Source organism: Primulina eburnea, chromosome 13, assembly GCF_022965805.1.
Source record: "Primulina eburnea isolate SZY01 chromosome 13, ASM2296580v1, whole genome shotgun sequence".
NCBI classification, from domain to species: domain Eukaryota; kingdom Viridiplantae; phylum Streptophyta; class Magnoliopsida; order Lamiales; family Gesneriaceae; genus Primulina; species Primulina eburnea.
The window spans coordinates 30,567,973-30,593,870 of record NC_133113.1 but is presented as its reverse complement, the minus strand read 5'-3'; the positions used below and the strand labels follow the sequence as shown (position 1 = coordinate 30,593,870).

General features: G+C 34.9%; 4 protein-coding genes across 5 annotated transcripts; 1 reads left to right on the top strand and 3 right to left on the bottom strand.

The window, feature by feature from the left end:
- Positions 1 to 484: 484 nt before the first annotated feature.
- On the bottom strand, positions 485 to 3,360 carry LOC140810190 (uncharacterized protein At5g01610-like). Its single transcript, XM_073168057.1, has 3 exons — positions 3,070 to 3,360; positions 1,534 to 1,588; positions 485 to 1,021 (listed from the first exon to the last, which is right to left on the bottom strand). The coding sequence occupies exons 1-3, from the start codon at positions 3,169 to 3,171 to the stop codon at positions 642 to 644; spliced, it is 537 nt and encodes a 178-aa protein (XP_073024158.1). The 5' UTR covers positions 3,172 to 3,360; the 3' UTR covers positions 485 to 641.
- A 5,707-nt stretch (positions 3,361 to 9,067) lies between these two features.
- LOC140808665 (uncharacterized) lies at positions 9,068 to 16,021 on the bottom strand. The gene is given in 9 exon segments (XM_073165814.1): positions 9,068 to 11,137; positions 12,003 to 12,838; positions 12,945 to 13,111; positions 13,271 to 13,609; positions 14,025 to 14,105; positions 14,403 to 14,526; positions 14,716 to 14,830; positions 15,390 to 15,454; positions 15,556 to 16,021. Coding segments are annotated over 9 exon segments (3,495 nt in total). The 5' UTR covers positions 15,894 to 16,021; the 3' UTR covers positions 9,068 to 9,707.
- A 1,260-nt stretch (positions 16,022 to 17,281) lies between these two features.
- LOC140810108 (uncharacterized) lies at positions 17,282 to 21,270 on the top strand. Of its 2 annotated transcripts, none has more exons than XM_073167920.1 (3): positions 17,282 to 17,715; positions 19,064 to 19,188; positions 19,605 to 21,270. In XM_073167920.1, the coding sequence occupies exons 2-3, from the start codon at positions 19,066 to 19,068 to the stop codon at positions 21,057 to 21,059; spliced, it is 1,578 nt and encodes a 525-aa protein (XP_073024021.1). In that variant the 5' UTR covers positions 17,282 to 17,715; positions 19,064 to 19,065; the 3' UTR covers positions 21,060 to 21,270. The 2 variants fall into 2 exon arrangements, with proteins under 2 accessions (XP_073024021.1, XP_073024020.1); XM_073167919.1 differs by having other exon boundaries at positions 17,285 to 17,715; positions 19,064 to 19,287; positions 19,605 to 21,269.
- A 304-nt stretch (positions 21,271 to 21,574) lies between these two features.
- LOC140809629 (flavin-containing monooxygenase FMO GS-OX-like 9) lies at positions 21,575 to 24,620 on the bottom strand. Its single transcript, XM_073167317.1, has 7 exons — positions 24,007 to 24,620; positions 23,726 to 23,796; positions 23,225 to 23,383; positions 22,974 to 23,056; positions 22,579 to 22,714; positions 22,219 to 22,392; positions 21,575 to 22,021 (listed from the first exon to the last, which is right to left on the bottom strand). The coding sequence occupies exons 1-7, from the start codon at positions 24,554 to 24,556 to the stop codon at positions 21,824 to 21,826; spliced, it is 1,371 nt and encodes a 456-aa protein (XP_073023418.1). The 5' UTR covers positions 24,557 to 24,620; the 3' UTR covers positions 21,575 to 21,823.
- Positions 24,621 to 25,898: the final 1,278 nt, after the last annotated feature.

The window sequence follows — 25,898 nt, the reverse complement described above, 5'->3', positions numbered from 1 at the left end:
GTAGAATTTTAAAAAATCGTGTAATATTCAAACTTAACTTTTAAAAACTCTACAAAAGCTTGCTATTTAAATATCAATAGACTTTTAATGACTCAAGGAAATTATTAAGTACAAGAATTAAAACCTAAAGTGCAACAATAAAATGTCAAAAAATATCTTTGATTCAGCCTAAATATATGCACATGAAACAGCAGGCATAGGAGCTTCCAGCGGAACGAAAATACATGCACACGATTTCAGTTAATGTATGACCAGAGAGCTCGTCTCACTTCACTTTTTCATCGCATAATGCCAAAAGATTTCGGGATCGAATGGTCATGGCTGCTGAATGCAGCACAATCTGCGGGACTAACAGCCTTTATACAGATTACAACATAAGTTGACAAATGGGAGAGAAACCCCCATTGCAAATACAAAAATAGCAAACTCTTACATGCTTTTTTTCGATTTGTTTATTAAATGGCCATCTTACACAGATACTACATCCATTTCATATGCCCTTCATATAATCACACAAATAAGAATAAGAATTTCCAACAAATTTTTTTTCAAAAAACAAAACACTGAAGTTAAAAAAAATAAGCAGTTGCAAGCATGGGTATAGACATTGTGCTATACACGTAGCTTGCAATCCTTTTCGATCAAAATTCTTCGACTCTAATGGCATCACGAGCCATTTCATATGCATCTTTCGGCCTGGATTTCTTCACCCCGGCTGTGAACCAGACTTTATCAGACTTGTAGCTTTCGACATTGACACTCGTCACCTTAACCCACACCAACACCTTAGTCTTCAATCCTTCGATCCCTGAGAGCTTTCCCCTCGATAATATACCTTTCACACGAGTTGAGTATCTCAAAATGGAAGAGTCCTTGAAGCACACCTCGCATGGAGAGGGCAAGTAGACGATGAGCTTGGATTTTGACTCGTCGTATTCATAACACGTTATGTTTTGGGGAAATAGACCTTGAGGAAGATTGTTTTCTCGGAGGAGATCGGGCAACGACTTAGTTGGTTTTCCTGTGGAGAAAGTTAGCATACATCAAACGACTGAATTCAAGTATGGATAAGCGTGTTACCGAAATGAATTACCACATTTGTTGAAATCCAGGTTAGGGAAATGGAACAAATATCACCTCATTTTCCAATCTGGGTGACATTGTTTGCTACACTTAAAACACATTTTTTGCTACATCAACAATAAATTAATCACTTGTACAAACCCTGACTTTATATTTGACTTGTATCACCTAACAGAACACATGGTAAATATTAAAGCTCTGTAGCAAACTATATATTATCAAGTGTAGCATAAGATTTTCATCTAACAATTACTTTAACTCTTTGTAAAGTCATTTAACATGCGTTGGCATAAAAACTGATTCTCCATAACTTATCTCTGCTTCAATCTACCTAAAACACCACATTCCTTCGGAAATTTAAACTCATCTATATTTTATAAGTGACATGAATTGGCAATGTTGAGTCTTAAGACATACTTGGGAAATATCATAAATTTATTAGCTCCTTACCTTTGAGCTTGTTGAATACCCATTTAGCCTTCTCTTCAACTGTACTCGAAAATGTCTGCATCAGATCAAATTATCGTCAACAGATGAAACTTGGAATAGGTTATCAGTTATCTTTGATTCAATGTCAAACGAAGTCAAGACTCACGATACAAAGCATTTTCAAAGAGAATGTCATCTTACCTCAAGTTAACAGAACGAACAGATGAAAATATAGACTGACTTCAATAAAGTTTTTAAGTACTGAGTGATAGATACAATTGAGCTAAGAGAGTAAAACACATCCAAATCTTAACTGGAAGTTGATATGCATGACATCTATCCTTTTCAATCGGTCATCTAATCAAACTTGCAGGGAAGTTTTTGATTCGTTTACAGAACTTCAACTGAATAAGATTGATGAATAGACATACTACCGAGTTAACCTTGCTAATTGCTACTGTGCTATTCTAGTCACCACTTCCATGTTTTAAGTCATAAAACGAGAAGAGAGGTTTCCAAGAAAAACTGGGAGATCAGAAATCGTTGGCAAAAAGAATTGTGAAGGAAAGAAAACTACAATTCATCTGCGGATAAATAAATGAAACCAAAGGTGGCTAATTTATATGGAGAGATGTTAAAGGAAAGGCGAATAATCCAATTATTTATATTTCATTCCATCCTGAGTCCTGACAATAACTTCCTCCTCATTCAATACATCATTGATATTGTAACATTCAACAACATTTTCTTACAGGAATTACTTTGTACATAAACTGCGGATTCCTAAACATAACCCACAATTAAGAAAGATCCATAGTATGAGGAGGGTTCTTAAATAAACTTCTGAATTAAAATTTCTTCTTAATTCATGATTTCTATAACCAACATCCTACCACTGGGTTACCTTGTCAATTCACAATCTCCTATTTATGTTGCAACGCTAGAAACATTTGCAGTTAGCTGTTAATATTCCACATATGTCATACAAAACTAGTCATATTTTGATACATCCAACCATGTGTTCTCCAGAACAAAAAAAGGGAAAAACAAAAGCTATCCTGACGTCATAGCATTGACCAAACCATAAAATGTTAAAGGAGTAAGCCAAGCATTAACCATACACTACCTCTTCATTATCTCTTCACTGACATTTCACCACATAAAACGCAAGAAACGTTCCATTTTGACGGAATTCGTGTTCTCCTCGGCCAGGGTGGATCATGAAATTCAAGGGATGGTGACTTGGTGTGATTAGGTCCGCAAATCTTACATTCTTTTGTACTTTAGAAGTTGATAAGTTTTTTTAAAACCCAAGAATTTTTTTAAAAAAAAAAAAATCATCGTCGATGCCATTTTCTGATATTTACACTTTCATTCACCAAGAATCACCAAACAGATCTCAATCCGACAATTCGTTCATCGAATACACAATATTAAGCATCCATAAAAAACAGAGAACGTGTTCGATTAAACTGACACCAAATGCATGCGTATTATAAACAAACCAAAATGCGGTCAAATCTGAAACCCAATCCAAAAAAGAAATTAAGGGTATACCGAGATGTCTTGGGAGATGTTGGAGATCTCTTCTTTTGCTTTTTTGGAAACCCAGAATGTACTTGCTTTTAGGCTCCCCACTTTTATCAAAGCTTTCTCCATTTTCCGCCTTTTCTTGCAGGTTTTTGTTTTTCAAAATGGGATCTTTCAAACCAATAATGTGAGATCTTATCGAATCCCTTGAGTGTATCTTAATTCTCTCGATCTCTCTCTCACTTCTTTCTGGATCATTCATTCGCAAGCCATAAGAGTTGGTGTGTCACAGCTAATTTGAGCTTTGCCACTGGCTACTGAAAATAACGGCGCCCCTAAACAAGACAAGGACTTTTGATTATTTTAAAAAATAAATTAACAATTATTATTATAATAAGTGTCGGTGGAAATTTTAATGAAGAAATTCATAATTTCAATTTTTTTAATAATTCCATTTTGAAAGTCCTAAACTGTGAATAAATGAAATAAAAATTAAATAATTTGGTATATCATTAAACTTCGACCCCTATATAAGACTTGTTTTACTTTCACATGGATTAAAAAATTTCACAATGAAAATTTTCATTTGCCTATTATTTATTTAGTATTTTATTAGACTTGAAAATCGTTGAAAATGATTAATATATTTAATGAATATGATACATAATACTAAATATAAACACTGGCTATGTATTTCAGTTGGATAACAAAAAAATAGGTAAAAATTTGTGTGAGACGGTCTCGTGAATCGTATTTTGTGAGACATGTCATGAAAAATTATTATTTTTTATGCTAAGAGTATTACTTTTTATTGTGAATATCGGTATGGTAGACCCGTCTCACAAATAAAGATTCGTGAGACCGTCTCATAAAAAACCTACTCCAAAAAATAATATTTATATTTCAAACGAATGAAATAGACCCAAGTCCCACAGCTATTACATATTTGAATTCATTTGTATTAATATACAACTCTACATATAATCTTGTCACATATAATAAATCAAATAATATTCCATACGAAACTATTTTAAAAAAAAATTAAAATTTTATTTTGTGATCTTATAATAATAGATTCACATAATTTAAATTAAAATTGAAATAATTCAATTGCAATTAATTTTTTTTTATTTTTTTGTTTCAACTATAAAAAAAAAACCCAGAGAATATTCTTAAAATATCGAGCCTAAAACAGGTTCCAACCTTGGACATATTGTTGTATATAACTGCTTAGAATATGCATTTAATTTGTTATATTTTTCAAAAAATAAAATATAACATGTTAAATCATAGAACAAGAAATATTCTACCAAATTAAGATAAATGTAATCCTTGGATCAGGCGACGTTTCATTTATTACAAAACCATATTTATAAGGTAATATGTTCATTATTTATTTGTAATCTCACGTCCAATTTTTTATTTTATAAAGATTGATGAATTTTTAACTTTTTAATATATAAAATTGTCTAGCAATAAGTTGAAACAAACAAGAAGAGATAGAAATGAAGATATAATTGGTAATTTTAGAAATAGTTTATTTCACTTTCTAATCCCTTGTCGATTCACACAAGAAAAATTTAGTGATATCAATATTAATATATGTTTCAAGTTTATGGATTCTTCCATTGTAACAAATTATGGCACCTCGATCATTACCATAGTCTTACATTAAATTTCGTATTTTCATAGAATAAAAGTTAAAAAGTAGGCACAAATCAAATCATTCCTTGCATATTTCTCACCACCGCCATACATTTTCTTTGCTTTCTTCCATCTGTTTTGATTAACTCCATCCATTCAAGTAAGTTTTATTTCGTTTCTGCCATCATCTTTGTAATACAATATTCAACTAATTTTTTTTTTAAAAAAAGTTGATGAAAATAGTTATGTTTTCAGATATATTGCGAGTGAAAATTTGATTTTTTGCACATTTTTTTAATCTAAAATTGTACAAATATTATAGTTCTCTCATTAAATTTTGACAAAAACTTGTGTGAGATGGTCTCACGGATCGTATTTGTGAGACGAATTTTTATTTGGGTCATCCATGAAAAAGTATTACTTTTTATGCTAAGAGTATTACTTTTTATTATGAATATCGATAGGATTGACCTGTCTCACAAATTAAGATCCGAAAGATGGTCTCATATGAGACCCAGTCTTAAATTTTATGTGATCACCATGCAGTTACAATTAGTTTGTATTTTGTTTTAGTATTTCTGAATTTTTTTCCGGATAAAGTTTTTGTGCAATTGTACGATGAAAATAAAGTAAAATGAAAAAATTGTAATATTATGCTAGGAGATTATTAATTACATTGTGATTGCATTTTTTTTGTTGCCAGAATTTGATATTTGAATATGGGAGAAATTGACAAAAAACCAATAGAATCGGTTCAATCTGCAGTCTCTTTCTTTGACCACTCAAATGAGCAGAGACAAATTAGCCCTAAAAGGGAGGATGTAAGTTTTTATTTAATTGAGTTTTGATTTAATTAAATAATATTTTCCAACGTAAGGGCACTGTCCTTACCTTGCATTGGCATATTTTTCCTTACATGTTTAGCTATTGTGTTAGTGCAAGGTGTAAGGTTGGGTAGATTGCATGTAAATCTCGTGTGCCATTATTATTATTCTTGCTTGCTTGATTTACTTGAGTTATATTCAGAAAATATAATCAAACACAAGTATGATCAAACATTAGGGGGTGACGGACTTGAGCATGCAAGTCTACTCCTACAAAAATTGAAAAAGTTAGCAATAATCTGTTGCATAACCCCGTAGCTCGGTTAACTCGACCCTACTCCTGCGGACAGTGCCCCCACAAGATTTCAACCATTGATTTTACATGGTGATTAAATTTAGGCCTTTGATCACCTCATGGAGTGTATGCGTGTTTAAATCTGGGCCTTTGTTCATCTCATGAGGGCAATGCCTCACAAGGTAGGGTGAAATGAACCCGTAGCTCTAATGTATTTAGAGTTGCATGGTCTATATTTGAATATGTAGATCTCATGACCCCAAATAAATTGGGTTTTTGGATCCTACATAAGGAAATCCACAAATGTGGTAGATACAAAATATGTATTTGCACTATACAAATCAACGAAATTTTTTATGGCAAGATTGACCAGAGATCCATTCTGTTATCTCAGAAAAAATATGCAAATGTCTCCTAATTCTATTTGAGTTTGATAATTTCGAAAAAATTTAATCTCGAAAGCTAAATCTATTTTAAGCTATATTTCATTGGTTTTTTTTTTTTTTTTTTTGCCTGATGGAAGGAATCAGAGACCGAGAATGAACTCGAGATCCTAGCGAAAGAACTTGTGAATGTCTAAGTTCAGCTCGAGGTCAAGGACTCCAGATACAAGCAAACTCTTCTGAAGCTAGATCACCATCAAAAAGTATCCGACCAGCTTTCCAAGTTGCTAAAGAAATCGGATCATCAAAAGAACTTCTACATCAACGAATTTCAAGAAGCTAATGCTCGTACCGAGGAGCTCGAAGCATCTATGAACATGATGGCGAATAAGCTATCAGAATCCGAGAAGCTTCAAGAACAGATCACCGTCCTTAGTACCGAATTGTCATCCACTCAAGGAAAACTAGTTAACATGGAGAGGGAATTTTCTTCTTTAAGACAGGAAAAAGATTATTTTGTTGCAGAATCTGAGGTACTGCGGAGTGATTTAAGTGAGGAGAAGAGGAAACAAAGAGAGCTAACAAGGGACGTTTCACAGCTAAACGAGCAGATTCTTGGTTTGGAGACGAAAGTTGATGGCATCAAACAAGAAAAAGAAGATTCATTATGGGAGAAGAAGGCTGAGTTAGATTCAAAAGAGAAAGCCTCAGCTGAGGCAGAAGAGAAACTCGAAAAGGCACTAAAGGATTTAGATGTTCTCCGTGAAGTGGAGAACCAGCTAGTTGAAAAGTCGGCTCATGTTGAATCGTTGGAGATGGACCTCAAGCGTTCGAACGCGCTTCAACGTTCCCTGGAAAACGCCACATCTGATGCCATTTCTGAGCTAAATAAGGTAAAGGAAACTATGGAATTACTGGAACAAAGGATCGTAGATCAGACAGGTCACATTGACTTACTTGAGGCAGAGCTTAAACAACTAAAGACTGAACTTGGGAACACAAAGGAGGAGCAAGGCCGATTGGGTGAGCAAGCGGAGGCAGTAAAAGGAGAGCTGGAGAGCTCTAAAGAAAAAGAGAATGATGCACAAGTGGAAATAGCGATGTTAAATTTTGAACTTCATAAAGCGAGATCCAAACTGGCTGCATCAGAGGCCAATGAGGCGAGTGGGCAGAGCGAAAAATCAGCACTATTTAATGCGCTTCAGGAGATGGGGTTAGAGATCGAAGAAATCAAGAAAGAAAATCGAGTCTTGATAGAAGAAGTGAAAAGGGCAACGCAAAGTCAAAACGATACTACCCTTGTGGAAGAGAGTGAGGATCCAGAAGCCAAACCAGCAGAGGAGTGCGGGATGCTGATTAAAAATGTTGATGTTTTCGACACCCTTCTCGCTGGAACGTCGAATCAAAGCGTAAGAGAGTTGAAAAATGTGAGGAAAGAGTTGGAAACTGCGATTTCAAAGATAGGGGATTTTCGTAACCGAGCAGAACAAGCCATTAGCAGAGCTGAAGCAGCCGAAAAGGCGAAAGTTGCATTGGAGTTACAGATGAAGAAGATGGAGCACAAGGAAAGGCGTAAGGCAACCTTATCAGCCCTCTATGACTATGAGGAATCGGTTTCGAAAGAATTCGGCAGCAGCAGTAGCAGCAGAAATCATGATCATTCTGCCAAGAATTATCAACCTCTTGGTAAGGTCCTTAACATGAAATTTTAGTTTCAAAGATTTTGGCATTGAATGTACTCTTCCGTGTATTTACCGGTGAATGTGTAGAAACTATGATGGAACCAAAAAAAAAAAAAAATCCTTGATAAAAAAGTAGCCTTATTCTCCCGTTTCTGACTCATGCTCGCTAGTTATCACATGAACTCAATGTGCAGGGTAGTCTATTACTGATATAGCATTTCATTCATACTGCATTGACATGCGTGTAGCACGGCAATAATGCCTGGCCAGTACATCACAACTATGTTATTAATAATAGAGTGATGCACAATTGATGTGTGGGACTGGGATGGCAATGGAAAGGTTGACGTGTTTGGCCAAACATAAGATCCGCCTCAAAATCCGACACCTGCAAAAAATTATATAATTTTTCAAAAAATATTGGGAAGATTATAATTTTAGACAATAAAAAAATTTTAAAACTGATAAGACTTTCCAACTTTATATTAAGAATATATAAGATTAAAAAAATATTATTACAATTTAAAATATATTAATTTATATTCAACATACATTTTCATATTAAACATATCATCATAATAGCATAAATATATTTCAATCCAAAAATATTACGAACAAAAAGTTATAGATTAATGTTTTTACAACTAAAAAATAAAAAAAAAAACCTAAAATTCGATTAATAAACATTCAAAATTTGTTATTTAAAATCAAAAGAGACTTCAAAGTTGAAAAATAAAATTAAAATATACCATTTTTAAAAAACATATATTAAATATACCAACCAAATAAAATAATTATGATGGGCCATTGTATCTTCTCATAGTCAGAAGAAACTTTACCCCTACTCATTCATACTTTTATAAATACAGTAAATAAATTACTACATTCATGGATCAAAGCACGATAATGATAGAAAATAGCACAATCAATGCCATAGAAGCTACCTACATCATTGCACTTGCAAAGACATGTATACTTTCATCTCGAATTCACGTTTGTGGGCATAAGCAACAAATGTGGACATGATTAGGTAAATGATTTTGGAATTTGTCATTAAATTGAAGTTATCGTAACCCCAAGTTTACAAACTTCAAGCCAATGCAACCTAAAATAAATTTCCAAACGCAATTCCAATGACCATTTATTATTTATTTTTAAAAAAAGTAACAACATTTTTCAGTAAGAAGACCCTTAAAATAAAAAAGAAAAAATGAAACAAACCCCAAAAGTCCAATTTATGGAGGGAGAGAGTTGAACCCTGTCTGGTGCTAGTTACTTGAATATGGAAACTTCAAACAAGAGATTTTGAAATTTTGCTAACTCTTACATCAAATAATACATAACTTCGATCAGAACAAATCACATTTTTCTGTACATTTTGTTGACACTTTGCAATTTTGGGGTTCCACAAACCCTCGAACACAAAAACACACGAATGCCGCCAATCGATAATGTAGTTTCAAGAGAGGTTTATCTGGCAAAAAAGAAAGCACTCCCTCCTCGGAGAGAAGGATAAATATGGTTTTCTCGGAAGAACTTATTTTGGCACAGTTGAATCTATACCTGTCCTGTAGAGTGGTTCTGCCATCGGACGTTTAAAGGGCACAGCAATACCAAAATCTAATTTGCAGTCAAGATAGGGAGTTCAGATTATTCTGAAGCGGCAGATCAAGACTCGATGACTGTTAACAACCATTTGACCACCAATTGCGCATTTCAATCAAATTGTGAGATTTAGTTCCCCAATTGCCATGCAGGCATGAACATAAGTTCCAGACAAAAACCAGTAACACAATCAGCAACAACGGAACCCTTTACTGCCTCTCCGTCATCTCATTCACTTAAAAGTAGGTTTGGAGGGGTACACAAAGACGACAGATGATACAGTTGAAGGCTGAAAACCAGCAGCGTATCTAACTGAAGTCACGGAAACTCTAGGAAGCTGCTGAGAACCTAAGCCTAGAGGGACAAGCATGTACCTGAGTAAGTGTGCTGATCTTGGCAGGATATAGATTGTGTCACTGTGGGGTCCAGACGACACAAAACTTTGTGAATCGGCTAATGTGTATTTGATCTCCTGGAGCAACTCTGTTTGATTATGTACTTTAACAGAATATATGAAGGGATTCCCAAGAATGGCATGAGGTGGACATTCCAAACTCACAACCAATGGAGGTAGTTCCACATTCACATCAGGTAATCTGAGTTTCGTAACTTGAGACACTGTAGCCCAAGAATGAACTTCATCCCCAGGTTTTAAATCCCTTTGCCATCTCAGACAAACCATACCAATATTTAGCTTAGAACTAATTACCTTAGGAATGACGGTGAAAACCTTCTTAAACTCCTCACCTGGCACATGAATAATAGGTTCTGTGAACTCCTCATGACGAGGTTGTACAATGCATGCGCCAGTATTTTCTTCAACATCAATGGAAATAGACAACAATCGAAGTGGCACTTCTGAACAATTATTGGCGCTAACTATAAGCATGTTTGATTCATTTAAAGCTAAAGGTATGTTATCGGGATCATAAGCAGCCTTGATTTTCGAGAGCAAAAGTGGGTCCTGTCGAAATGGCAACATAAATCGTGGGCTAATAGTAAAAGCAATCTTGCCTTCAATCTCCAAGCTTTTGTGTACATGAACTTTTTGCAAGCTAGGTTCACCATTGTGAGGATAATAACCCAATGAGACATAGAGCATAATAGGTTTGGGACGATTCCACTTAATTTTCAGTTTGCATGACCATGATTCCCCCTCAACTAGAGATGGGACAGAAATCAACCCAAAAGATGGCTGAATTTTTTGAATCTTATCTGAATGAGATTCAGAGTGATCAAGTCCATCCCAATATATGTCAATAAGCACAACATGGAGATCGTCTGCAGAGAATGGTTCCACTTCTCTTGGACTAAGAAGGCCACTGCCTCGTGTATCTACAAGATTAATCTTTAACTCACCGGAATAGACTGCATGGCTTTTAGAAGCTACTTTCACAGGTAACACATAATTCTCTCCAACCAATGCAGGGCCACATGAACATAAGACTAGATCCACTTGTGGTTCCGGCTCTTCAACCTGTACGGCCTTCTGTCCGGAGAAGGCCAGGCTAGGATCCTTGGTGGGTATAGTTTCTACCTGGTCTTCAAATTTCCAAAGTGGTAAATCATTCATAGACGCTGGACTTTCAGCTCTGCAACATATTGAGAATTGTGGTCCCATCCTTGCAATTATATACGTACATTCAAGCTTTCCAGTTTGGCCTACATATTCAGTATTGTTCCACTAATTTAATAGAAGTTGATTGATAAAGTAGATTGAAAATGAATTTGGAGATTTGTAACAGTCGAGACAAAGTTACAAGATCATAGACATCTGAAAAAGCATTTGCCTAGACATTCCAGAGTGGAGTCTAGTATAATATATATGAGTGAACACGTAATAAGAAAATACAGAGTTTAATTAGAGAGGCCGTTCATTCTAGCATCTCCAATTAGTTTTATTCCTCGTCAGAAATTCCATACAACCCCATTTCCCACCAACCACCATATCCCGCTTTGAGCCTTAAGCTCCTATGGCTGCACTACAGCACCAGCTTCCCCATCCCCTCCTAGCACTGCAACAACCATTTTCCCCATGTCTCGCCCCTAACCTCCCCTTCAGGTTCAATTACCCTCTCAGCAAAAGCAACACTCTAGTTCCACATCCTCAAAACCTGAAAATTCCCATCCCTATCAAATGTTTGGAGTTGTAATAAGGTAGGAAATAAAGTTTTGTGTGAAGTAGGATCTCAGATTATCTAGTTTTCCAAAGAGCATTTTGTCACCCTATTCCTTTCCTTGTGCGGTATGTCATGAAGTCCAAGTGTGACATCTCTATTGCTTCTACTCTCAGTATGTCGAAATCTTATTTCTGCTCACAAGTATCATAAATTACAAAGCTCGTGGCTTTTCTCATTATTCCATAATGAACTATATAACATCGGAACAAAGAGCATATTACAATCAAGACCATTGCAAACCCAGAGTGGCATTGAAATGGCTAGTTCAAAATCAAGGATGTCATCCTAACTTCCTTGATTGCAAACATATAGAAATTAAAAGTGATTGTATAAATAAAGCCATCAACATACCAGATGTTATTCATATGTCAATCGCATCCATTTGTTTGTAGCAAGCACCAGAGCTGGAGCTGTCTCAACTCTGCGACCAGATTGAGAACGGGGGATTGCAGCTGCATGTGACTTCAGCCCATTCTCGATGATAAAATTACACTCTGATTGATTGAATTGCACCTCCAACTGATCAATTTCAATATCTATTGGTAATCGTGATCGAAGTGATAATGTGATAAGCGATGAAGCACCCGGCTTAACTGTTTGTTCATGAAAAGCAACCAATGCAAGCAGAACCACCCTCAAGGGACTTACAAGATCAATCTCAAGATAAAGAGGAAGATCACTATTTACTTTGTACCCACTATTATCTTCTTTCAAACTAAGTTCCAATGCACCGTCCACAACCCCAAATGCTTCCTTGTGTATCTTGGTTCTCTGTGAAAGACTAGCGGGGCCAGCTGGTCCACAATCTTTGGAAGATGGATCAAAAGCATTACTTGTTATGGGCAGTGCAGCCATTTCAAGTGAGTATTCTATGAAATCTTTCACATTATTGATTTCCCTTGAGCACTCTCGTAGATAACCCAAGATCTCCCATAATGACAATAGCCAGCCCTCATGTCGATAAAGATTAGCAATCTTATCAAATATTTCTTTTGCATTATGAAATTCACTTACTGAAAAATATTCTCTAGCCATCTGGAATCGACAATAGGCAGCAGTCCTCTCAGACTTCAAGTTACTGTATGCTTCAAAAGCTCTTTTAAATAGGGCGATGATTTCAAAGGAATCTTGAAACCTCTTCCCTTCCGCAAGTGCGTAACGGGCATATTCATCATCAGTCAAACTGCAAACAACTTGGTTCAAATAAAACATTCAACAATTCAAAAAGCGATGCATCTTACAGGACTATATTTAGGTATACACTGGATATGGATTGAAAGTGGACTCACGGTTGCATTACGTATGCATCCTCACGCTCAAGTAGTCTAGCAAACTGACCAATATACACAGAAGCTACCACAGATTCTGCGCTCCCATCAATTTCACCAATACCATCAGAGATAGATAGTGCGAATTCCAAGCTTAATTTTTTTTCCTTCAGGTAGCTAGCTGCCAACTGTTTCAAGAGATATGTCAAATATAATTTAAAGAGCACACTTGTCGCTCATTTAGTACAGTTTTAATGCTTTCAAATATTGATGCCAGTGATCGTTAGAGCTATTTCTATTCTTCATGTTTGTGTGTGCGAGGTAGGAAAGGCTGGAAAACAAACAACCTGATAATAGTATGCTGGATAAAACTCCCATTCAGTTGCCTTCTCTGTAGGAACTGATGCCATACTTGGTACATGTGAAACATTAGCCGAGCTTGTCTCCAACAGTTGACCAAATACCAAAAATTGCCTGCTTAACCATTCCCAGTGAAGAAAAATAACTTCTGGTGACCCCACGAGTCTCATATAACTAGCAGTGTGCTGACGGAACCATGCAATTGCTTCTACAAATTTCCCACCATGCAGCAATAGAGTTGACATCTTAAAATGCAAATGTTCAGCAATAGTTTTTATCTCGACCAAGCGTTGGATTGGGGGCAATCTTGTCGAAGTTCCAACCATCTGAGTAAAAACATGTATGCCAACAAAGATGAGGAAGACTTAAATGAAAAAATAATCACAAAAAGTGTAGGTCTTTTCTACAGAGGCACAAAAAAAGTTAATTGATTCTATTTGGGGTCCTTTTGCATAAATAAATATTGGTTTATTTAGGTCTTCTTCCAGTATCAAGTTATATTTTTAAGATATGCATATAAAATGATTGATAAAGCATATAAATCCTTCTCCTGATTCCTGAAATCTCTTAGCACTATCTATGGTTAGCAAAAATACACAAATTAAATTTCCTGACGAGCCTCTGGTCCTAAGTGCAAAGATTGTAACCAAGCCATTATTCTCAAGAGGTCATCAGATGAGTTTTAACACACAAACAAGGCAAATCAAACAAAAAAGCCTTCTATTTCAGTCCAAGTAATACCTCTCGCAGTGCATGATAGGCATCCTCATACATCCTAAGAGCTTCGAGCCAGTCTCTGCGGAATTCTGCATATACAGCAACCTAGCAGTTCATAAGAATTAGATAAGCATAATTATGGAACAAAAAGAGTGCATGTAGGCAATGACACTGTGATCTCGTTAATATAAAATATGATTTTATAATATGTTATTTGATTTCTAACATAACTGAAAGAGTTGAATAAAAGCACTACAACATGCAGTATGCATATTTTATATCACATTACATGATTTGAGTTAAAAGAATGATTCTGCTTTATAAAATTTTCACATTAACTGGCATAAAAATGCATACATAAATTCTAACAAGACAGCATCATAATGAAAAAAAAAACCTTACTTTGAAACAGTAGCAGACATTAAACTCCATTGAGCTGAAGTTTTTCTTTTCAAGACGTGTTTTAATTCTCCGACCTTCATCTCTATAATATATATTTGCAAGCTCCCCAATCGCATTCCCGAGCCTATGATGATAAAGCTGATTAGGCTTAATTTACGATTTATCTAAAGAAAACTTTTGCCAAATTTTTTAAAGAATATACCAAAAAGAAAAATAGAATTTCCCCTCAGTTTTCTTCAAATAAAAAATAACATTATAAAAGATAGCAACGACTTGAAATGGGAAGCTCAAGTAAGAAAGTTATATACTATGCCTGCTCAGAGATTGTTGAAGCTCTAACTGGTCATCTGGTACAAAGACAATAAGATTTTTTGCATCGACATCTGCACGTTTCCTCAAGGTAATCATACGATCTTCACCGGAGTCAACTGCACCATAATTTTTCAAATGGTGAACCAATTTCCAGATATGGTCATAGCTCATCCAAGAAAGACATGATACCATCACACGAAAGAAACTAGCCAACTAGGTTGCAAATTGCAATAAAGGAAAATGTATAAGGGTTTTACAGTAGCATCCATCTTTTAATTCCCAAGAACATGGCCAGAAAGGATCAGCTATTGGAAATGATAGAAGTAGTTTCTCAGACACTATTTTGAGAAAACGCTATTGGAAGAGGAACCCTAAATCAGGAAAACATTGAAACTAACACGTTCCATGTCCTCCATCAAAACTAATTTGGGTTGACTTGTCCTAAAATTGTACACGGCCATAGTAAGGTATATCATATAGATGTGGAGTAGAAAATATAACACTTAAAAGCACAGATTTCAGGTAAGCAAGAAGTTCACTATTGTTACTACAAAACTATGAATAGTCAATTCAAGAATCTACTCAAACCGAAAAATGTAATTTAAACATATGCACCTGAGAATTACCATACTATAGTATAGAGGTGAAGTAACGAACGAAAATGTGGAAACAGACCTTTACGACCCGACTGAGCAACCACCACCACAACCAATTTGATGTTCCTACCGCGTACGGTTGCCCTGGCAGAAAATTTCAGGGGAAAAAGCAAACATGTAACTGGTCGTTTTGATTGCAAAACCTGAAATCATTCGTATAAAGAGGATAACCAAGCGTCGTGTACTTGAGATTTTCGAGATGGTTGCAGACATGGAGCCACTGGGCCGGATCGCCGGAGATGTCATCGACACTAAATAGTGCGGAAATAACAGAAGGAATCCTAGTCCGATGCTTGGAAAGCCAATCCCTTTTCAGAATTCCAGCTGGGTTGTCAGTGGGAGTCCTTTTCGGGGATGGTGCACCGATAATTGCGATGTTGGAGAAATCTGGCAAGGCGAGTGTATTGATAGGCGGTTGCTGAGAGTGGAGGTGCGCGGTGATGAGACCGTGGATCTCCGGACACCCCACCACACAAGCTAATGCTACCGGCGGGGTGCGTAGCTCCTCGGGATATTCCTCCATTTCTATGAGCAGATCGAACGGGTTTGGTAGAGAGCGACACGGCTGACTGATCGATGGCAGTGTGATTCAAGGATTCATAGGTCTGTAAGACGAGCAGCTCGTAACTTGTTCGGGTTCACGACCCGACCCATTTCTTGTACGAAACTTTTTAGCAAATAAAAATAAAAAAATTACAAAGGTGTGTTTTTTAAGTAAAATTTAATTTTTTATGTACTCTTTTTAACATTTATGGATATATGTAAAACTTTTTATTTTCTTCAAAAAATAAACATTTATATTTTAAGGAGTTTTTGAATTTAATGAGTTAAATAAAATGATTTTATGATAACTAAAAAATACATTTCTGTAATTATTTTAATTAATCCACGTTTGATATTTTCTTCAAAAGTAGACACAGTTGGTAAATAAAATAGTAAAACAAAATATGAACATAATGAATCAAAATGTTTATCTTATTCACATGATATACTTTTCAATCTGTTTATTGATTAATTTTGACAACTTGACAACTATTTGTTGTAGTATATTATAATACGAATTTGTTACCCTGCACACCAGGTGTGTAGGGTATCATGAGCACCGCCTACGTGGCGGTGCATGATTGATCAGTTTTTTTTAAAAAAACAAAACAAAAAATTTTGTGTTGTTGTGGGCCACGTAGACAGGCGCCCACAAGTGTGCAGGGACGAGGTGTGCAGGGTATCATTGCTCATTATAATATACATATATATCATTTTTATACTCAAAGTAGTTATTCGTTTTCAACATCTATCATGTCATTTACAATCTTCATATGAAATCTGACATGATCCTAGTTTGCTACTTTAACATGATTTTTTTCGGTTTTCTATATAATAATAATAGATAATATTGATATCTTACTATATATTAAGTTTTCTTATAATAAACCCAAAATTCTTGATGGTATGATCTGTTTTTATTTTATTATATATTAACAAAGTATCAAACTTTTAATTCAAATAGTATGTAGTTAAGTAGATATGACTTTCTTTATAAGTTATGTTACTTGCACCAACCAGTCCTTTCATTTTATTTGTTTTTTTTTCCTTTTTTTTAAATTTATTATTTTAAATTACATTTTCATACTTCGCTTTTTATAATTATGGTATGATTCTCGTTTAATATAAATCAATTTAATTACAGTGAAAAACTCTATAAACACGTAATGTATGCCAAAGTCCTTTTAATTTGATTTTTCAAATATCCTGGTCCCATGAATTTGCTGGTGCTTGGCGTTGCTGGGAAGATAATCTTTGGAATTCCATTAAAATGTGTTTGCTTGGTTGGTTGTTTGTTTCCTTTTTTCTCTTCTTTACAAGACTTTGCTGCATTTCCGACTGCTCAAATTTCAAAAGTAAAAAAACATATTAATGAAGAAATGGACAACCTTACCTCTGACCCCACAAATTCCATTCCATATAATTTATTATTTCTCTGCCAAGAATGTGGGCCCCACCAGATCCTAAAAGCTTCATTTTTCTCCCACACTCATCTGGGCCTTCTCTCATTTCACGGCGGCCTTGTCCTTTTTTTCAACACTGAAAGAAAGAATCCCACCATCTCTCTGTCTCTCTCTCTCTCTAAAGGTTTGCTTTCCTCAAAGTCTCAGCTGGTTTCAGTTCCCCATGACAATGGCTTCTTCTCTTGTTTTTCCCTCGCATTTTTCCTGAAGTTTTTATTCTTCTTTTTCCTTCTTCTTCACCATACTTTTGGTTCTTCTAAATCTCTCAAGTTTGTCAGCGACTTGATTTTAGCTTTTTGAAGCCAGCGTTTGCCCACAAATCTATTGCTCTCGCATCGGGTAGTTTATCTCTTGAATTTTTTTTTTCCAAAATATTGTCTTTATACCGATAATCATTCATGGGGTTTGATGTTCTCTTTGTGATTTTGCAAGTCGGATGCAACACTTTTAAAAAGGTGTTTGCACGTTTGTGACTGTCTGTATGTCTTCAGTTATTTAAATGTAGCAAAGATAAGAGCTTGATATTGGTTGGTGGGGGATTATGGTTTTGATGATTTGATCCGTGAATGTGAGAAGATGCTTCGATAATGATGAATAAATTGATTTTTTATGTCTGTCTTTTGTTTTTTCCATGTCGAATTCTTTGTGTCTGATATATCTTTTCTTACTTTGTGGGTATGCAGAATATTGTTTTGTCATTTCTCATATTCACACAATCTGATTTTGTATGCTAAATCTTGGCCTAATGCCAAGAAATAGAACCTTATTACTGGTATTTCTTGCTTCTCAAATTTATTTTTGTAATATTAGCTGTCAAATGCAAAGTTTAGCTTAAATTATGAATGGCTTATTAAGAATCTTGTTCGGTTTTTGTATTATAAATATGAATCTTTGAAGCAGTTGGTTTTATGTGAGTTTGCTGGGCTCTCTATCGTGTTCATTTTCAAAAAATGTAACTTTCAGTAGTTTATTTCAAGTTTATTTTAATATTTTTTTTTGTGGAAATGCTTTGCCTCCATAATGATAATTCTCGTGAACAGGAAAAGATTGAGAGTGATGCATAAGTCTATGCATTTGTGCAGATGCTTTGTTTGAATTTCTATTTCGTCCTCCCATCAATGTATGTTACTCACAAAATGGCTTTTTTTTTGTATTTTTTTGAGCTGATCATTTTTAAAATCAGCTTGATGTTTTGGAAAATGGGGTATGTAACATATTATCATCGTACAAGGTCACAAGTTGGAATTCTGCAGACACAACCCCATTATAGTTCATTAAGGTGATATTAGGTGGTCATGTATTGGTCTTTGTAAGTTAATGTCCGATTACATGCACATGTACATCTTGGATATTAATCCCAGATAAATTTCTCGTTCTTCGTATTACAAGTGAGAAGCGTGTTTACGCGTATGTAATTTCTAAAGGAAAAAGTTGCTATGACCGCAGAAAATGATCTATGGGTAAATAAATTCTAGCTAGTTTCAAACGGTTTACTTCCTTTGAGATTGAGCTTATGTGAGAAGTTGTTGCTAACAAACAACGCTTATTTTCAATCATTTAAGTTGAAGTTTACCTTTTGTTTATGAAAAGAATGTGCCAAACAGTACTTCAAGGGAATCCACCTGTTTGTCACAAATTTTAGTAGGTCTATGTCCATTCACTTAAATGTCCATTGTACATATTGCAGCTATGCAGTGTACAAGCTATGTCCCTGTATATTACCTTGCTAAGGATCGTAATGTATGTGCTAATGGATTTTCATGGCACTTATTCAATGGCGATCATAATTATGTGGAGGGTCAAGGCGCCAAGGTATTGTTGCCGTCATATACTCTCGAACAGTATTTAGGGTATGACAAAGATGTATTGAGACAGATAATTCAAAATCATGATGCCACATTCAGATTCCAGGTATATATTTACAAGCTTTCAATCTTTGAAGTGGGGACTGTACAGTCATAATTGCAGGGGTTGGTATTCTTCTTTTTGTTTCGGAATTGTGGTATACAGTCTGAGTCAGGGGCAGTCGTCTCCTCAAATGACAAGTCGACAACTTTAATGTTTTATTTTTCTAAAATAACATTTTGCTAGAAATTTTTTTATTGATAGTTGAGGTACTACATATTAAACTAAGAGGAGATTCCTTTTAATTTTAGAAGTGTTAGCATATTCGTTGACATATATTATGAATTTGAGGTTTACATCAACTTTTTCTGTTGCTCTCTTAGGTCGGGGAGCTGCATCGCTTGTATATAAAGCAAAGGGAATTGATGGATGAAATCAAAACCCGAGGAATTTTTGCACAGTTGCAGTTGCAGAAATTGGAGTCAAATTGTCCTTTGTCTCCATCCCGATCTAGTTGTTGTCAGACTCTGCTGCCACATGCTACAAGCTGCCTCATTGAAGATTCTCAAGGTGGAAAAATGCCTTTTTTATCTGCAGAAAATGTTCAGAAACGACCATTTTTTGTTGCAGGAAAATTTCAAGAAACTACAACAGTAAGCTCCAGCCCTTTTCTTACAAAAGCCAATTTTAATGGAATCGAAGCAACCCCTTTCCGAAGCAAGATACACGATATACAAATTTTGGATCTTGAAATTCCAGCTTATCTGTGCCATGATAGTGGGAGGGAGCAGGTTGAAGAGGAAAGTTTCAGTGCTCGTCGTGTAATCTCGGACATTCATCCTCCAAAAAAAACTAGTTATTTGATTGACTTGAACAAACCAGCATTTCTTGGACCGATGACGTCAAGTTCCTCTGCTCCTTCTGAACCTTGTGGCGACAACATCGTGAATGGTAACTCGAGTTTTTCTGGAGAGGAGACAAAACCGGAACTTGTACTTTATAAACACTGTAGACTTGTAAACTGCCAAGGGAGCTCTGCTGAAAAAACATCATCTTGGGACATCGATTTAAATTCTACACCCCTCAGTTGCATATCAGAAACAGAGATTACTTTTGAAAGCATTGAGAACATAAATGAGGAAATTAAAGTTGGAGATTCTGAAAATGCTGGAATTATATCTTTTAACAAGATGAACTTGAAGGCTTGTGCGAGCACAGAGATTGACATTTCTTCTTCTGAAGGAATTTCCAAGGACATTCAAATCGAGGCCCCTCTTTTTTCCAAACAAGTGGAGGGAGAATCAGTCATGGAACTCGATATGATTGGAGCCGAAACTTTAATTATGATTTCTACATCGAGGATTGGACAGTATACGAAGAATTCAAGCTCGGAGCCAGTGGGAAACTCGAATAAAACTCTTTATTGGTTTGCTGATGTAGTTGCTTCTGTTGATCAAGAAATAGAGATTATCACAACGACGCAATCTCTCCAAGTTGATGTACATAATTTTTACGTCGAGAAGGAGAAAGAAACTGGTAAGATAGTGGGTTCGCTTGAAAGGGACCGTGTAAATAGAACAAAGCAGCACAAGAACCTCCGGAAAATAGGTTTACTGGAAAGAAATGCCAGCAAGAATGCTTGTGCTACACCAGGAAAATGTTACAAATTACAACATTTGGATGTCATTCAAAAATCACTTGACTCGAAATTGAGGCATCAACCTCGTACCCATTATAAACAGGGATTCTTGCAAAAGTGCTTGGACGGATGGGGAAAAATAAGGAAACGTCAAGAGGGTCATAGGCGTCGAGCTAGTAAATTTCTAGTTATCAGCTGAGTTATTTTACAGTGAGGGGAGGAAGTGAAAATCTTGATTCATTGTGTTCTAACTTTTGTACTAGCTTGTCAGGATGAACTGAGATTGTGAGTCATGATCAGTCATCAGATTCTGTAGGAATTCCTGATAAAGAATATTCTTGTAAAAAAATGGTGATTGGCTGATTGCTAAAGAACTTGTCGAGAAATCCTTATTTATAGCAAGCATTGCCTTAGTTTTTAAACAAAATGTTTTATTCTTATTAAGCAAAATCTTAAACAAAATACATGGATGTGTAATATGATTGCAAAAAAATTGATAGATATAAGTATTTATCGATATGATATATTATACGGTGTTTGGTATATCAGAATAAACACAATATAGTTTCGCGAATGTAGTTCGCTCAACAAGCTCGATGCCCATATTTTTTTCTCAAAAGCAATACAAAAAAAAAAAAAAATACAACCAAGTAAAATACTTCTTGAATTCCTACATATCATGAACTTTGTTTACAACCACCAAAAACATTAATGAATACATATATTGGTTATAGATAGACAGATAAAATAACTCATGCAGAGATTAGATAATATGGTACTATGCTATACATGATGAGACCTAATCTGTGTTAATTACTGTTGGATTATTAAGTATGCATAAGATCTGCATATGATTATATTGAAACCATATACAATTTTTTCAAATAATCCAATTATAATTAACACTTGATATATTATGCATATATATATCTCATCCATTTAGCATAAAAAAATTGGAAATACTTAATCATGGGACCAGTTAATAATCTGAGTGAAGTGAGAACTTTGATAGGCTTTTTGCAGCATCTCTTCATCGTCATGATATACATCACGAAATGTCTCTAAGTTGATCTCCGCATTTCTTAAAGCTGAAAGGCAAAGCTCTTTTCTCCACTCCTCTAAATGTGGGAAGCCTATGTAATCTCCATACTTGTCACAGTACTGCATTAAAATACAGATGAACAAAATTTAAGTTTTACAAAAAATTTCAAGTTCATCACGGTTAACAAATTTTTGTGCGGCATGAGACGCCATAATTATTTCTGATCTAGCTCCAACACTGCATATAATATGAAATTTTCATTTTGTGTTCTTATTAGTAATCTCAGCATATATATAACTTTTGAGCTTGAGTTGACCTCAAAACTTGCGATATCGTGAGTATAGTGCTTAGGAATCCCTGCAATATCCCTTGATTGATAGAACTCTTCAATTGATAGCATCATATCATCCCATGATGGCAACCTTCTTTTTCCACACAGCAGTTGAGCAATCCATTTTGCTTGGGCTTCAAAGAAAGGAAACCCTATAAGCTACATCCATCACAAAGTACCCCAAATCAGCAAAATAAGTATATTACTCATTCTCATTGAGACATTAAAGTTTTATATATAGTCGACGCCTTATAGCTCATCTGACATCAACATCACAAATTTAGAACAAAGTCTCGATTCAAGACCTGATTATAACAAATTTCCGACTAATGAAAATAATGTCACCTTTCTAGGGATTCCAACAAATGATAGAGAAGGAGCTAGTGAAGGAGGGAATGTGTGCTCAAATAGTGGGCCAACTCTGTCATCATCTATCGCTACAATTCCTTTGGTGTCAAGAAATGGGAATGAATATGAATACCTACACATGTCACCAATTGTGTTAATTTCTTATTTCTTCTCATAATATTATATTCTTACAATCCCAGTCATGGCATATATATATGCATCATAACTAAATCAAATGATTAAATAAACCAACAAGGTCCTTAACCAAATGACCAAAATGAGTGGTTAATTAGTGTACTTAGTAACTAATAAGAGTGTTTTCTTTTAATAATACTTCATTAATTACAATGTTCGAAATTATAAATTCGATAAAAATGACATTTTTTACGTACCCTGTGCAGTATATAATAGTGTCGGCAATGACCCACGATCCATCATTGAATAAAACCTTCCCATCTTCATGCAATGATTCTATCTGCATTATTATGTACATTTTTCGCATATCAAACTGAATATTATAAATAAATTAATTATAACGAGATTAGAATACATATATATATATATATATATATATATATATATTTAATTTGATCATATATTGATTATCTTTATTTTCCTAAATGTTACAAAATATATTATGTACCTCGGGATGAAGGTGGAGATTATCATACTTGGAGATGACTTTTGATAAACCTTGAGAAATTGTAAGGGATTTTGCACTTAGGTGAATCTTCTTTGCCACATCAACAAGCTCCATCGATATATCTTGCCCACTTAATGAACTTCCAACGACCACAACTACCTGTTGATTTAATCTAAATTATATATAATTTGATCATAAATACATAATAATGATAATAATATATATATAATAGATATAATTTTTTTTTTAAAAAAAGTTGGTTCGATCGAGAACGCATGCAGTGGCTAAGCCTTTAAGGAAATGAAATCAAATGTTACGTTTCTTTGCATACACTCAAAACCCTCTTGAATCAAATCTAAAGTTATGGATACACTGGAACGTCCAAACATCAATTTCAAGTTCTATTCATATATCATATACTAAGTTTTTGTATAATTTATTAACACAATGAATTTCAAATATTTGCAAATCACTTGAAATTTTATAAATATGTGTTATTACCTGATTCTTGAAAGGTTCTGGGATCCTGTAAATGTGACTATGCAGTTGCTTTCTTCTCCACACGTCCATTCCTAAGAAATCCAAGAAACATAATTGAATCGTATATCTTGTTATAATGTGCTAATTGTGTTTACCTTTTTTCCACAGAAAAATGAAAAAAATATATTTATAATTAGGAAAATAATTACTCTTTTTATCAGAAATATATACATACTAGCTAGCTAGCAACAGAAAAATTGTTTGATACACTATATAATATATGTGTGTGTATTTATCTATACCTTTAATTTTAGGCAACCTAGGCTGAGAATAATGTCCAGTGGCTACAACCACCGCGTCGAAGACTTCCTCCACCTCTTTCTCCGCCTCCTTGCTCCTAACCACCCACTTCAAATCTTTCCCTAAAACTCCAGGATACTCCAACGTCTCCACGTTCACAACAATGGTGTTAAATCTTATCATCTCCCTTAACTCAAAGTACTCACAAAAATCTTGCAAATATAAAAAGATTTCCCTGTGACCTGGAAATCTCCTCACATCCCTATCTTTCTTGATCACAAATGGGAAGTCAGTGAATCCCATAATCTCCCTTGGCGATGCTACACGCAACGACGAATACATGCTACTATGAAGTTTCAAGGAATCATTTTTCCCCAAGGGATCTTCATCCTCCACCTTAGGGTTATACAACCATTGACCTCCAACATCATGATTTTGTTCAAGAACCACCACATCATGGCCTTCATTCCTCATCTCCCGGGCCGTAACGAGGCCGGATGGGCCCGCGCCGATCACACATACTTTCTTGGAGATGGCCCTTGAACAAACCATGGTTTTTTTGGTTTCAGTTCAAAAGTAGGGTGAGATTGTAAGTGCATGTCAGTGGGGTTTTTATAGTCGAATGGTTTGAGGTAGACGAGGACGGATGGAAAGAAAAAATAATTGTGTCGAATGGAAATGTTAGCTTGGTAGCTGGAAGACAAACGTGACACTGTTTTTATCATTTTTAAAATTTTCTTGTATTTCCGTTTGTATGTACATTTATGGAAGTAAAATCATGTGCATGTGTTTATAAAGAGATCACGCATTCCCAAAACCATATAGTTTGCTGCAATAAATATTCACAAAGGAGCCAACGACAACTTTGTTACTCATAATCATAATCGAAACAATGCCTCACATTCAGCATACTTCACGTGAATATATATTTAATAAACCTTTCGTCTGTCTGTGGCAAATTTGATTTTGCATCATGAGCTATTCTTGTACTACTAAATCAACCCTTGCAGTAGGGATTATAAATTTATTTTATTTTATCCTATTTTTTGCAGGAAGCGTGATGATTGTAAATTCGAGAAAGCAAATAAATGCAATTAATTTAATTTCTGATAGGACCCAAAAAAATCAAAATATACATTATTCTCAAATCTGTTGAACATGACTCGAACCACGTACATTCATTGCATGGTGCATTTAAGTAAAAATTGCACAAAAAATGTTCAAAAACAATTTAAGTTATTAATCGAGAACATATGTTATTGTTATCGACTTGGGTTAGCAATACGAAAACGCAGAAATCATGATGCATGGGTTTTGTGCAATTTTCATTTTGGCTTTCACTCCAAGTCAAGAAAAGTATAAAATAATAATGAAATTTGGTTCCATATATCTTTAACTTCAGTACTCAAGTAGCCTTCTTTACTCCTTTTACTTTCCTTTAATCGTTGCTTTATCGTATCTTTGTCTTAAATAAAGGAACAATCAAAAGAACACAAGCAAAGGGGGCAAAAAAATAGCTGTTATTTCATAATTAATTGTGTATGCATGTGACAAATTAAGTAGGTGCTGAGAAATAATCGAAAAACTTAAAGTTGTACTTGGATTGATGAAAAAATTCGATGCTAGCTAGCTTGTTAGTATTATATATAACACATCCGCTCCATCTAATAAAACCCATTTTTTTGCATTGAAACGACATGGATCATGCATGTTAGCCTTCAATTACTATCCGAAGAAGGCCAGCATCGAATTTTCTGATGAAAGTATTTGATCTGGAAATACATCGCATCGCTTGTTTGGAATCTGTACACGGATTTATATATTTCACTTAATTTAAATTTGATTTTTGAACTTTTAAAAAATCCATTGTTTCAGAGGGACGATGATCGACATA

Excerpts from the sequence above, each read along its gene's own strand:
- LOC140810190 (XM_073168057.1), bottom strand. The coding sequence starts at position 3,171 with ATGGAGAAAGCTTTGATAAAAGTGGGGAGCCTAAAAGCAAGTACATTC. Across the intron at positions 1,589-3,069 it reads ACATCTCCCAAGACATCTCG|ACATTTTCGAGTACAGTTGA; the intron begins GTATACCCTTAA and ends GATCTGATGCAG. Across the intron at positions 1,022-1,533 it reads GGTATTCAACAAGCTCAAAG|GAAAACCAACTAAGTCGTTG; the intron begins GTAAGGAGCTAA and ends CTTTCTCCACAG.
- LOC140810108 (XM_073167919.1), top strand. The coding sequence starts at position 19,066 with ATGCAGTGTACAAGCTATGTCCCTGTATATTACCTTGCTAAGGATCGT. Across the intron at positions 19,288-19,604 it reads ATGCCACATTCAGATTCCAG|GTCGGGGAGCTGCATCGCTT; the intron begins GTATATATTTAC and ends TTGCTCTCTTAG.
- LOC140809629 (XM_073167317.1), bottom strand. The coding sequence starts at position 24,556 with ATGGTTTGTTCAAGGGCCATCTCCAAGAAAGTATGTGTGATCGGCGCG. Across the intron at positions 22,393-22,578 it reads TTGTTGGAATCCCTAGAAAG|CTTATAGGGTTTCCTTTCTT; the intron begins GTGACATTATTT and ends TGATGGATGTAG. Across the intron at positions 22,022-22,218 it reads ACGATATCGCAAGTTTTGAG|TACTGTGACAAGTATGGAGA; the intron begins GTCAACTCAAGC and ends ATTTTAATGCAG.